Source organism: Anabrus simplex, chromosome 2 (assembly GCF_040414725.1).
Source record: "Anabrus simplex isolate iqAnaSimp1 chromosome 2, ASM4041472v1, whole genome shotgun sequence".
Classification (NCBI taxonomy): domain Eukaryota; kingdom Metazoa; phylum Arthropoda; class Insecta; order Orthoptera; family Tettigoniidae; genus Anabrus; species Anabrus simplex.
This window is the reverse complement of record NC_090266.1, coordinates 457,391,406-457,404,373: the sequence shown is the minus strand read 5'-3', so window position 1 is coordinate 457,404,373 and position 12,968 is coordinate 457,391,406. Positions and strand designations below refer to the sequence as shown.

General features: G+C 40.5%; 1 protein-coding gene across 1 annotated transcript in view; it reads right to left on the bottom strand.

The window, feature by feature from the left end:
• LOC136862885 (uncharacterized) overlaps positions 1-10,878 on the bottom strand; it is a 159,243-nt gene extending 148,365 nt beyond the window's left edge. The window contains exon 1 of the mRNA XM_067139159.2: positions 10,750-10,878. Coding sequence (XP_066995260.1) covers positions 10,750-10,760 — 11 coding nt within the window. The 5' untranslated portion in view covers positions 10,761-10,878. The remainder of the gene's footprint in view (positions 1-10,749) is intronic.
• Between the last annotated feature and the right edge of the window lie 2,090 nt (positions 10,879-12,968).

Here is a 12,968-nt window from a genome sequence, read left to right as displayed (position 1 = left end):
ATCCATATGTTGGAAATAAATACATAAGGTTAGGAATAGGAATAGAACTAGATTAATTAGAATTCATTCCTAGATAATGATTTCATAAAGTCATACGATGTTGCTTACATGATTAAATACAGAATGGATAGGCCACTAGGTGCCAGGATTATGCATGGCACTAGAAATAGCAAGCTCAGCGAGTCATTCAACGGTAATTAAAATATTTGACAGTGACAGAAGAACAATTTAGTTGGTTATAATTGATATATTAAAGCTTAAATACGTAAAAATGAGTCTCTTTTCACATGATTTTCATAATTTTCAGTATACATACCTGTGGATATGTAATAATATAAAAGAAGAGTTTAATTAACAGTTTAATGAAAGAAAATGAGAAAGTTAGCCCATGTCAAGACTACTAGTGATCATAATTAGAATTGATATGTGCTGTAACCGTCCAGGCTTCTCCAGCCAGACTAATTCAATATACTATCATTTTACGCGATATCACTCGATATCAAGTTTATCCGCCATCGGCAATTATTCGTAATAACATATTTATTCTACGTCAATCATTTGTAAACAAGGAATCATATTATATAATTATAACATCATTTATTATTTAAATTATTATATTAGGTAGGTTTGGAATTCGTTATGTACTGTAAATATGGTCAATATGTTGAGACATAGTTGTTGTCATTTCATCTCATATTTGTGCATACGGGAAAGGTTAATCTTATAGCGGGGGAAAATTACATGAGTCATTGGGTTAAACTCATGAGCCAAGGCAGTAAACAGAAACCTGCGCGCGAGGCTTGCATACCAGCATACTACATCATCGCCACGCCTACTAGTCTTGTCAAGAAGAAAGAAGAGGAGATGATAATGCGATCTACGAATCAGATGCTTCGTTATATAGAGAATTGATATTGAGCCATTATCAAGAGTGGGGAGAGCCCGGTGATATATTATGTAGCGCGGAGCATTCCTCGATTCATGGAGTCACGGATACTCACATCGCTACTTCTGCTGAGAACCTAACTACTATTAGAACTTCTACTGTGAACATCTACTTTGAACGACGTTATTGATTTTGAGACAGTGTGTGGTCTCTCCGAGACATAGTTACTTTTGTACAGTGTGTTGTCGCTTCGATATAATACTTAGATGCCGTTATGTTATCGGATCTGCGTGAAACGAAACAAGCTTACGGCTTGTGTTATATTCAGTAAATCTTCTGGACGAAGAACTATGTTTAGTTCAAGTCCATGGAATTTGGTACAAGTCTGTACCGTATAAATAGTATAGCTCAGTTGGATTGAGATTTCTACTAACATGGAAAAATTCATATCTCTGAATTTTCTCCTCATACGATCAACGCTGATCAGTTTTTACAAGTATAGGGCCAATGTCTAATTTAAAGACTAGGCAATTAGGGAGTGCTAGTCCAGATAGCCCGTACCACATCAGAGAAGGAAGGATGTCCATGGAGTCATTTCTACATCGAGAAGAAGAGAGTGAGTAACCACGGAAACCAGATGACTTCAACGGAAACTGTAATTGGTGAGCTTCAATTAGATAAAGCAAGCAATAGTAATTTGAGTAACGTAAATTCTAAATCCCTCCACGCTTTAAGGAACTTTTCCGATTCATCTCATTTTTTTGTATAATAAATTCATTTGTATTTTATATTGCGTTAATTTACTTTATCAAACGACACTTAATGGTTAATTATTTAAAATCCTACCCCTGTGATTTAAGTATAAGTCTCTATGCTAGTAAATATAAATTTTGCTTTACTGTTCCGTTTAAAGAAAATAGAAAGGAGATAGAACAGAGGAAAACCGAAATTAGCAGAGAAATAGAACAGACGAAAACCGAAATTAGCAGAGAAGTGAATGCTAGGATGGATGCTTTAAATCATAGATTAGATGAAGCACTAGACCAGCAGAAACTTTTTGAGAATCAGTTAGCGGAACAGGAGATGAGACGTAGCCAACATGATAAAGTAGTAGAAAGTAAGTTAACTGAACATAGGAGCGAATAGACCAGCAGATCACAGCAATTAATTGTAAAATTCAGGAACAACTAGGAGAAGTTAGTAAAGTTAGAGAAGTAGTACAACAACAATACGATGATCTGTGTGGTAAGGTAGAGATTAATGCTAAAATATGTAATGAAAAATTTAAGAAAGCAAAGAAATATGCGGTTGAAATTAAAGTCACCAAGGAAAGACAGGAACACATTGCGAATGACGTAGAAATTAAATTGAAAAGGATAAATGAACGTATTGATAGGTCGGAGGCACAAACACGTAAAGAAATCAGAGAAAAGCAAGGTAATATAGGAAGTCAGTGCCATGCTACAAATTTCATATATGAAACAGAACTACCTAAATTTAATGGGAGGCAGACAAACCATTTAGATTTTTTAAACACTGTTAAGAAACGGTTTGAAATGCGAATAGAAGAAGGAATCATTGAATGGGAAGAAGCGTTAGAAATAATTGGTAAAGCTTTTATTGGGGAAACGAAATTATGGTTTGCGGTGTATAAGAGCAGCATGACCAGTATAGTGATTTCCAGAAATATTTCACGGATAAATTCTGGAGTGAAGTTATACAAAGCAGGGAAAGAGAACGCATTGTTTTTGGGAAATTTAGGCCACACGAAGGAGTTTCTATGACAGAATATTTTTTGGCCCACGTTATGATTTGTAAAAACGTAGATGGGATGTCAGTGGAGAGAGATATTGTGAAATTATTACTCAGACATTTTCCCAACAAAATCCGCGAAGCAAGCTGTATGCAACAGATAGAGTCTATTCAGGGAATGGAAAGATTGCTAGCAAGTTTCGATGCGTTAGGAAATAGTAATAGTACACGAGAGCACACAAACTATCAAACACCACCCAGAAGACAAGAACACAATCACCGTGGTCAGTTTCAACCGAGACAACAACCTATAGGTAATCAGTCACACCAGCAAAATAGGAATGTTCAGAGAGCACGTAATGTTAAGAAGGTACTAGCCGAAATCAGGATACAAGGATTCAAAGTAATTTAAACTGATAGTAGAATCGATAGAACCATGTGACCTAGCCGCCGTGGGGAGGCTTGCGTGTCCCAATGAAGCAGATAGCCGAGCCGCAGGTGCAACCATATCGGATGGGTATTCGTTGAGAGACCAGACTAACGAATGGTTCATCGAAAGGGGGGGTAGCAGCATTTCGGAAGTTGCAAGGTCGGCAGTCTAGATGATTGACTGATATGGCCTTGTACTAATACTCAACATGGCTTAGCTGTGTTGATATTGCTACACGGCTGAAAGCAACGGGAAACTACAGCCGTAACTAACTCCCGAGGACATGCAGCTCTCTCTGTATGAATGATGTCATGATCGCTTCCTCCCGGGTAAATTATTCCGGAGGTAAACTAGTCCCCCATTCGGATCTCCGGGTGGGGACTACACGAGAGGAGGCGATCATCAGGAAGATGGATACTGACATTCTGCGAGTCGGAGCGTGGATTGTTAGAAGTTTGAATCGTTGTGGTAGATTAGAGAACCTAAAAAGGGAGATGGATAGACTAAAGTTAGATGTAGTTGGTATAAGTGAAGTACGTTGGCAGGAAGAACAGGATTTTTGGTCAGGCGACTACCGAATTATCAACACAAACTCAAACAGGGGAAATGCAGGAGTTGGCTTAATAATGAATAAGAAATTAGTGCAGCGGGTAAGCTACTACGACCAGCATAGTGAAGGAATTATTGTCGTCAAGATAGACACCAAACCAATGCCCCCCACAATAGTGCAGGTCTATATGCCTACTAGCTCAGCGGATGAGGAAATCGAAAGAACACATGAACAGATAGAAGATTTAATACAATATGTAAAATGTGACGAGAATCTAATTGTGATGAGAGACTGGAATGCAGTGGTATGCCAAGTAAGAGAAGGTAGTACAGTAGGAGAATTTGGATTGGGACAAAGGAACGAAAGAGGAAGTCGGTTGGTTGAATTCTGCACTGGTCATAATTAATCCTTGCCAATACTTGGTTCAAACACTAAAAACGACGGCTTTATACGTGGACGAGACCTGGAGACACGGGAAGGTGTCGAATAGACTTCATTATGATTAGGCAGGGATTCAGAAACCAGGTGTTGGATTGCAAAACTTTCCCAGGAGCTGACGTGGACTCTGACCACAACTTGTTGGTCATGAAATGCCATCTGAAGCTGAAGAAATTGAAGAAAGGAAAGAATGCAAAAAGATGGGATCTAGACAAGTTGAAAGAAAGGAGCGTGAGGGATTGTTTCAAGGAACATATTGCAAAAGGACTAACTGAAAAGGCTGAAGGAAACACAATAGAGGAAGAGTGGATAGTCATGAAAAACGAAGTCAGCAGGGCTGCTGAAGAAATGTTAGGAAGGAAGGAGATATCAACTAAGAATCAGTGGGTAACTCAGGAGATACTAGATCTGATTGATGAACGACAAAAATACAAGAATGCTAGAAATGAAGAGGGCAGAAAAGAATGCAGGCGATTAAAGAATGAAGTGGATAGAAAGTGCAAGGTAGCTAAGGAAGACTGGCTGAAGGAGAAGTGCAAGGATGTCGAAGGTTGTTTGGTCCTAGGAAAGGTAGATGCTGCATACAGGAAAATCAAGGAAACATTTGGAGAAAGGAAATCTAGGTGTATGAATATTAAGAGCTCAGATGGAAAGCCACTTCTAGGGAAAGAAGACAAAGCAGAAAGATGGCAGGAACATATCCAGCAGTTGTATCAAGGTGAAGATGTAGATAATTTGGTTCTGGAACAAGGAGAGGCTGTTGATGCTGATGAAATGGGAGACCCAATTTTGAGGTCAGAGTTTGGCAGAGCTGTGAACGACCTAAATAGGAACAAGGCACCTGGAATTGATGACATTCCCTCTGAATTACTGACTGCCTTAGGAGAAACCAGCATGGCAAGGCTATTCCATTTAGTGTGTAAGATATATATGAGACAGGAGAAGTCCCATCCGATTTTCGGCAGAATGTTGTTAATACCTATTCCCAAGAAAGCCGGTGCTGACAGGTGTGAAAACTACCGCACCATTAGTTTAGTATCTCATGCCTGCAAAATTTTAACATATATTATTTACAGAAGAATGGAAAAACAATTTGAAGCTCAGTTGGGAGAAGATCAGTTTGGCTTCAGAAGAAATGTAGGAACACATGAAGCAATCCTGACTTTACGTCTGATCTTAGAGGATCGAATCAAGTAGGACAAGCCCGCGTACATGGCATTCGTAGATCTAGAAAAGGCATTCGATAATGTTGATTGGACCAAGTTATTTAAGATTCTGAAGGTGATTGGGATCAGATACCGAGAACGAAGTATTATCTACAATCTGTATAAAAATCAGTCTGCAGTGATAAGAATCGAGGGCTTTGAAAAAGAAGCAGCAATCCAGAAAGGAGTGAGGCAGGGCTGCAGTTTCTCCCCCTCCTTTTCAATGTTTACATAGAACAGGTAGTAAAGGTAATCAAAGAAAAATATGGAAATGGAATCAAAATCCATGGAGAGGAAATCAAAACCTTGAGATTTGCTGATGATATTGTTATTTTACCTGAGACTGCAGAAGATCTGGAGAAGCTGCTGAATGGTATGGACGAAGTCTTGGGTAAGGAGTACAAGATGAAAATAAATAAAAATATATACGTACGTCCAAAACAAAAGTAAAGGAGTGCAGTCGAACGAAGGCAGGTGATGCAGGAAATATTAAATTAGGAAACGAAGTCTTAAAGGAAGTAGGAGAATATTGTTACTTGGGTAGTAAAATAACTAACCATGGCAGAAGTAAGGAGGACGTAAAATGCAGATTAGCACAAGCAAGGAAAAGCTTTCTTAAGGAAAGAAATGTGCTCACTTCAAACTTTGATGTAGGAATTAGAAGGATGTTTTTGAAGACTTTCGTGTGGAGCGTGGCATTGTATGGAAGTGAAACATGGACGATAACTAGCTCAGAAAGAAAGAAAATAGAAGATTTTGGAATGTGGTGTTACAGAAGAATGCTGAAGGTGAGATGGATAGATCGAATCACAAATGAAGAGATACTGAATCGAATTGGTGAGAGGAGATCGATTTATCTCAATTTGACGAGAAGAAAAGATAGAATGATAGGACACACCTTAAGACACCCAGGACTTCTTCAGATGGTTTTTTAAGGAAGTGTAGGTGGTAAGAATGGTAGGGGTAGACCAAGGTATGAATATGACAAGCAGATTAGAGCAGAGGTAGTATGCAGTAGTTATGTAGAAATGAAAAGGTTAGCAAAGGATAGGATGGCATGGAGAGCTGCATCAAACAAGTCTATGGACTGATGACTCAAACAACAACAACAACCTTATTTAAGTTTAATTTCGTATAGTTGGACCGGCCTCGCTCTGACGAATAGCCGTGGCGTAAGTAAGTAGTGAGAGGGATTACTACGAAGTACTGTAGAATCTTATGACACCATGCAAAGAGTAACTGAAACGAGTTCGTTTCCGCGTATCCTGTCGCGCCATCAATGTTGCAATACTTAATCCGATAAAACAGCGGATCTGTGCGAATTTGAAGCGCTCATTGGATTGTTCGAGAAGCATTGCAGAAGAGAGAAGTGATGTTAAGAGACTCGTAGCGACAATACAAACATATTTAGTTTAACTTGTGCTTTTATGTCTTCTCTAGTTATTTCGAAAGAAAAATGATCTAAGTGATCCCCAATAGCTCAAACGTGATGCCAATTCTACTATGGATGGACAGTAATATTTTGTCAACCCTATCTAAAGGATGTTTTCTGGGAGTTGGTGAGTGTCACCTCAGATACCGTTCATCTAAATTCCATGGAGGTTGTTAGTTTATTGTAGGCCAACCATATTTCTTTCTTCTTCTTCTTTTTCTTCTTAATCTGTTTACCCTCCAGGATTGGTTTTTCCCTCGGGCTCAGCGAGGGATCCCACCTCTGCCGCCTCAAGGGCAGTGTCCTGGAGTTTGAGACTTTGGGTCGGGGTATACAACTGGGGAGGATGACCAGTAGCTCGCCCAGGCGGCCTCACCTGCTATGCTAAACAGGGGCCTTGTCGGGGGCTATGGAGATTGGAAGGGATAGACAAGGAAGAGGGAAGGAAGCGGCCGTGGCCTTAAATTAGCATTTGCCTGGAGGAGAAGTAGGAAACCACGGAAAACCACTTCGAGGATGGCTGAGGAGGGAATCGAACCCCCTCTACTCAGTTGACCTCCCGAGGCTGAGTGGACCCTGTTCCAGCCCTCGTACCACTTTTCAAATTACGTGGCAGAGCCGGGAATCAAACCCGGGCCTCCGGGGGTGGCAGGTAATCACACTAACCACTACACCACAGGGGCGGTCCCTACCATATTTACTACTCACATTCTATGAATAAAGCGAACTTTGCTTCCGTTTCTAAATGTATTTGTAGCCCACAGACGTAGTTTAACTGAATCAAACTTAACTATACAAGGTGCATCCGTGATGATGTTAAAGTACTTCAGGGATGATGGAGGACGGCAAATGGCTCAATTTGAGATAAGGAGCCGCAATCCGGAAACGTTCGATTCAAAGGCTATTAATAATCCAAGTTGCTTAACGTCCGTCCGTTCTTAACAGACTCCGGGATGTCGGAATTTCATCCCGCAGTATTTCTTTAACGTGCCGGAAGCCAACGACATGGCGTTGTCACCTTTAAACACCCTTAAAAGCCACCGACCTCAGTCGGGTTTGAACCAGTTAACTTGAGATTAGTAGACCAACGCCGTATCCACTACATCACTGCGGCAGGCAGTCAAATGTTAAAGCAAAATTCAGTCTGATACATCCGACTGTACTGTACACTACATGTGCTAAGAGTACAATAGGGGAGACAATCCCGACGAGCAGAGCAGGCTAGGATAATAACTGATCGACTCCAATGCGACCGGCCCCGTGGTGTAGTGGTAGCGTGCCTGACTCCTACCTGGAGGCCCCGGGTTCGATTCCCGGCCAGGTCAGGGATTTTTACCTGGACCTAAGGGCTGGTTCGAGGTCCACTCAGCCTACGTGATTAGAATTGAGGAGCTATCTGACGGTGAGATGGCGGCCTCGATCTAGAAAGCCAAGAATAACGGCCGAGAAGATTCGTCGTGCTGACCTCACGACACGTCGTAATCTGCAGGCCAAGGCCCTTCGAGGGCTGTAGTGCCATGTGGGTGGAGGCGAGTCCAATGCAGATAGCGTACTCTCTACTGACACGACCTGTGTGTGATGTCGGTACTGTAGGCTTCAGTCTGTGTTTACGGGTTGAAGTCGTGCGTTGACCTCTGTGGTGTAGTGGTTAGTGTGATTAGCTGCCAGCCCCGGAGGCCCGGGTTCGATTCCCGCCTCTGCTACGGAATTTAAAAAGTGGTATGAGGGCTGGAACGGCGTCCACTCAGCCTCGGGAGGTCAACTGAGTAGAGGTGGGTTCGATTCCCACCTCAGCCATCCTGGAAGTGGTTTTACGTGGTTTCCCACTTCTCCTCCAGGCAAATGCCTTCAGGCCACGGCTGCTTCCTTCCCTCTTCCTTGTCTATCCCTTCCAATCTTCTCATCCCCCGCAAGGACTCTGTTCAGCATAGCAGGTGAGTCCGCCTGAGGTACTGGTCATCCTCCCCAGTTGTATCCCCGACCCAAGCTACAGGACACTGCCCTTGAGGCGGTAGAGGTGGGATCCCTCTTTGAGTCCGTGGGAAAACCTAACCTGGAGGGTAAACAGATAAAGGAGAGGAAGAAAAACTGGTGAGTTGATCAGCCCTATCCAAATGGAGTTGTACCCGGTTATGGAACTTGCAGGTATGGTGTTCGTGTATGGCCAAGGAAGTGGAAGGAGCAGAGAAATCGAACGGTTGTACAGGACCAAATATCCACGTTTAAGTAGAACAGGGCAATTGGTACCACAGTACAATGACGGAGGAGGACGACGAATTGGGCTTCCGACTTAGAAGATGCAGTGCTTGCTCGCGCGAATGAGGCGCCTGCAATCAGCACTCGAGCAGTTGCACGTTTATGACTGTTTAGGTCAGTATTGCATGAAATGCACTTACACCCCTACCATCCACAAAAAGTGCAGGCTTTGAGTCCTGCTGACTTCGCACCTCGATTCGTGTTCAGTCAATGGGTGTTGCAGCGCCCTGCAGTCGATCCTCACTTTCCTGCGTATGTGCTTTTCACAGATGAAGCCTTTTTCACCAGAGACGGAATGCTAAATAGCCACAATAGACATGTTAAGACCGATGAGAATCTCCACGCTACGGTTGTGAAGAGCCATCGGCACAAACTTTCAATGAACGTGTGGGCAGGCATAGCCAATGTTTACGTAGTAGTCCCGTTTCTTCTTCCTCCCCGCCTAAATGCAGTAGTGTACACAGTGCTGCTCAGAGATGTACTACCCACGTTCCTGGAACATATCCCACTTGACCTTCGTCAACGGATGTGGTTAAACATGATGGAGCCCCACCTCACTTTGGACTGAGGGTTCGTGTTCACCCGGATCAGACGTTTCCTGCAAAGTGGATAGGAAGAGGAGGTCCTATTTCGTGGCCCTCTCGTTCGCCTGATCTCTCCCCACTTGATTTTTTCTTGTGGGGCCATGTGAAATACCTTGTGTATGAGACACCTGTCGAGACTGAAGGCATCTCTTGGCAAGAATTCTCGCTGCCTGAGACGTAGTTCAAACGACACCGGGGATATTCGAGCGGCTACAACAGAACTGTGTACGACGATGCCATGCCTCCATTGACAGAGGGGGACGCCATTTCGAACATTTTGTTGTAAACGGAGCAGCTTATGGATCTTGTGCAGGTAAACGGACATAAATGAGTAGAATTTTGCTTAACGTTTGACCCGATCGTTTACGGACTACGGTTCCTTATCACAAATTGATCCATTTGCGGTCCTCCATCATCCCTGAAAGTTTGTAACATCATCACGGATACACCCTGTGTATGCCGTCGTCAATTGAAATATTTCAACTGAAAATAAATACAAAATACAGGAATGCAGACTGACCTGAATATAATCCACGTTTGTCAATGTTAACGGTACCATTCAAAATAAGACATTGGTTTGATCTTAAATATATTTTAACAGTATATTCTCAATTTTGAAATGTTTCATACTGATGCTGTAATTTCAACATAGGTACGGTTTTAAATGTACTGTAATTCATCAATGCATATTATTTTAGTAATTCTAGTGCCTATCAATCCTCAGACTAATGATAATTCATCATTGCACCGACCTTATGTAAATTCATCGTGAGTTGGTTAAATATAGAACTTTCATTGTACAGTACAGCACCTCCCATATCCATCTGATGCCTCGCGTTTTGATATACCGGTATTCGTAGCCATTCTCTTCAGAAAGCTAATTGTGTAATTAAGGTCACAATTGAAACTTTGTATGAAATTCGAAACGAAGCATGAAGCAAATAACTACCAAAGGTAGTCAATGTGTTTTACACTCGAGAAAAATATTTTAAAATGTAAAAGGATAATATGGTCATGTACCTACCTTCCACGCACGTATAGTCGTAGTCCGTGATTATGTCTACTGTTCCCCTGTATACTTATTCATAAATGGTAATTATGGGGAGCAATCCCTTAAATGGTAGCCAATCAGGTTCTGATTTAAACACGCAGCTGATAAACTTACAAACTCATAGATTTAAGGTGACATGAATAGAGTAATAACTTAATTGCATACTTAAGTTCCATTACAGCATCCCCAACAGGAAGAGAATCAAAACCATATATGCGAAGTCTGGATTCGAGGGATGTGATCAGTCTATCGACGTATTCTTCACTCCCTCGCAAAGCAAATTTTCTGTTCTTCTTCCCTGAAACAACAATAAAAGAAATAAAGCCATGTATTCCATTTTATTTAAAAGTTCGTGTTAGCAGTTGGCATTTCGCTTTATCGCTTTATTTAGATAATAATAATAATAATAATAATAATAATAATAATAATAATAATAATAATAATAATAATAATAATAATAATAATAATAATAATAATAGTTACGGAATTTCCGTGTTTTAGAGAGGAGTAAGAAGGTGCTGGCATGAATGGGTGGATAGAGAAAAGATCACATTTTAATTTGAAACTCTAAAATTCGAAATTTTATTTCTTGCCTTGGTTTTTTGTTTCTTTTCAGATGTTAAACTTTAACTATGAGATTGACAAAGATCAATCTCCCCATTATCTTCAACTTACTAGCATGATGGCAACGTCAGTTAATGACACTACTACCCAAGGCCCTAGTATTCATACTAGGTTTTCTCGGTCATCGGATTCTGGGGTACCGAGAACATCATGCGGGAATGTATCGGAGCTTCCCAAATCTCTTCGCCCAAAGGAAAACCATTTTATTGGCACTTCAAACATCAATACGCTTCGCAAAATTGGAAAGTTGAAGCACTTAACAGACACATTAGACTAACTCAACATCCAAATTCTGGCACTCCAAGAAACTAGGTACAGTGACGAAAATCATTTTAAATCAGGAAACTATAGAATTTATAAAGGTAAACCAGCTACCCTTCTCCCTAACAAAATATTACAATTTGGCACTGGTTTTGCAGTGAGAAAAACTATCACAAATTCGGTATTATACTGTACATCTCCTTCTGAAAGAATTTCGCTAATGACAATCAAATCAGGAAACAAAGCTTATACACTAATCAATGCACATGCACCTAAAAACAATTACAATCAAAAAGACCCACAGAAGGTAGATGACTTCTAGGAATTACTAGAAGAAACTACAGTCAAAATTCCAAAACATCATGTCAAAATTCTGCTGGAGGACTTCAATGCACAAATTGGCAAAGAGAAGAAATTTAGGACCACTGTAGGATTTTACCCTGCTCACAAAAGAACCAATAAAAATGGAGAACGTTTAATTGGCTTCTGCGAGCATTTCGATCTAAAATTGATGTCAACCCATTTCCTGGCACTTCCACAAAAGAAAATGACATGGAGATCCCCGAACATGCATTTAGGAGAATTTCAAGTAGACCATGTGGCTATTTCTAAGAAAAACCAAAAAGAAATTATGAACGTTAAAGTCAAAAAGGGAATTATTGACTCCGACCACCACCTATCTCTTGTTAAAGTAAAGTTTCAACCCAACAGGAAGAAAACCAAAACAATCAGAAACCCAAGAATCGACCCTGAATTTCTGAGACAGAACTTAGACAATTTCCTTGCGAATATCTCCAACGATGCTCCTTCAAACTGGCTAGAACTCAAGGACACACTCTTGAAAGCTTCACAAAACATCAGCAACCCCCCAAGGAAAAGCAAACACAGGTGGTGGAATGACACCTGTGACAAGGCCATAGAAGTCAGAATTAGGTCCTGGCTAAACTGGAGTTATTACAAGTGATGAAAATCATCTATCTGTCCGTATTGAAAATTTCGCTAAGTATATAGAAATGTTTTCTTTAAATTTTTCTTCCACCTATTCAATACAATACAATATATTGACATCCAACTTAAAACATTTTTTTGAAGTGAGACATGTTTCGCCTCATATTTTGAGGCGTCTTCAGTCATTAATCAAAACCTTATTCTGTCAGATAACATTTCAAACATTCTAATGTTATTATACAAATGTTCATGAAATAACTAAAACTCAATTGTAATGATAAAAACATGTGTTGTTCACTTGATGATAAAGACGTCATAGGATGGTACAGTGGTACAGAAGATGGCTTGAAGCCTTAGTCAATATTAAATGTTAAATATATAGTGGAAGGCATATAAAATAAATTTATTAAAAATATACAATGCATTAAAATGATATTAAAATAGTAGGTTCTTAAGAGGTACATTCAAAAATGGAGGTGTCTTACAATTATGAGTGGCAGCTAATGGTTTAAAGCCGTAGTCAGAGTTTGATGCATAAGTAGAATAACACA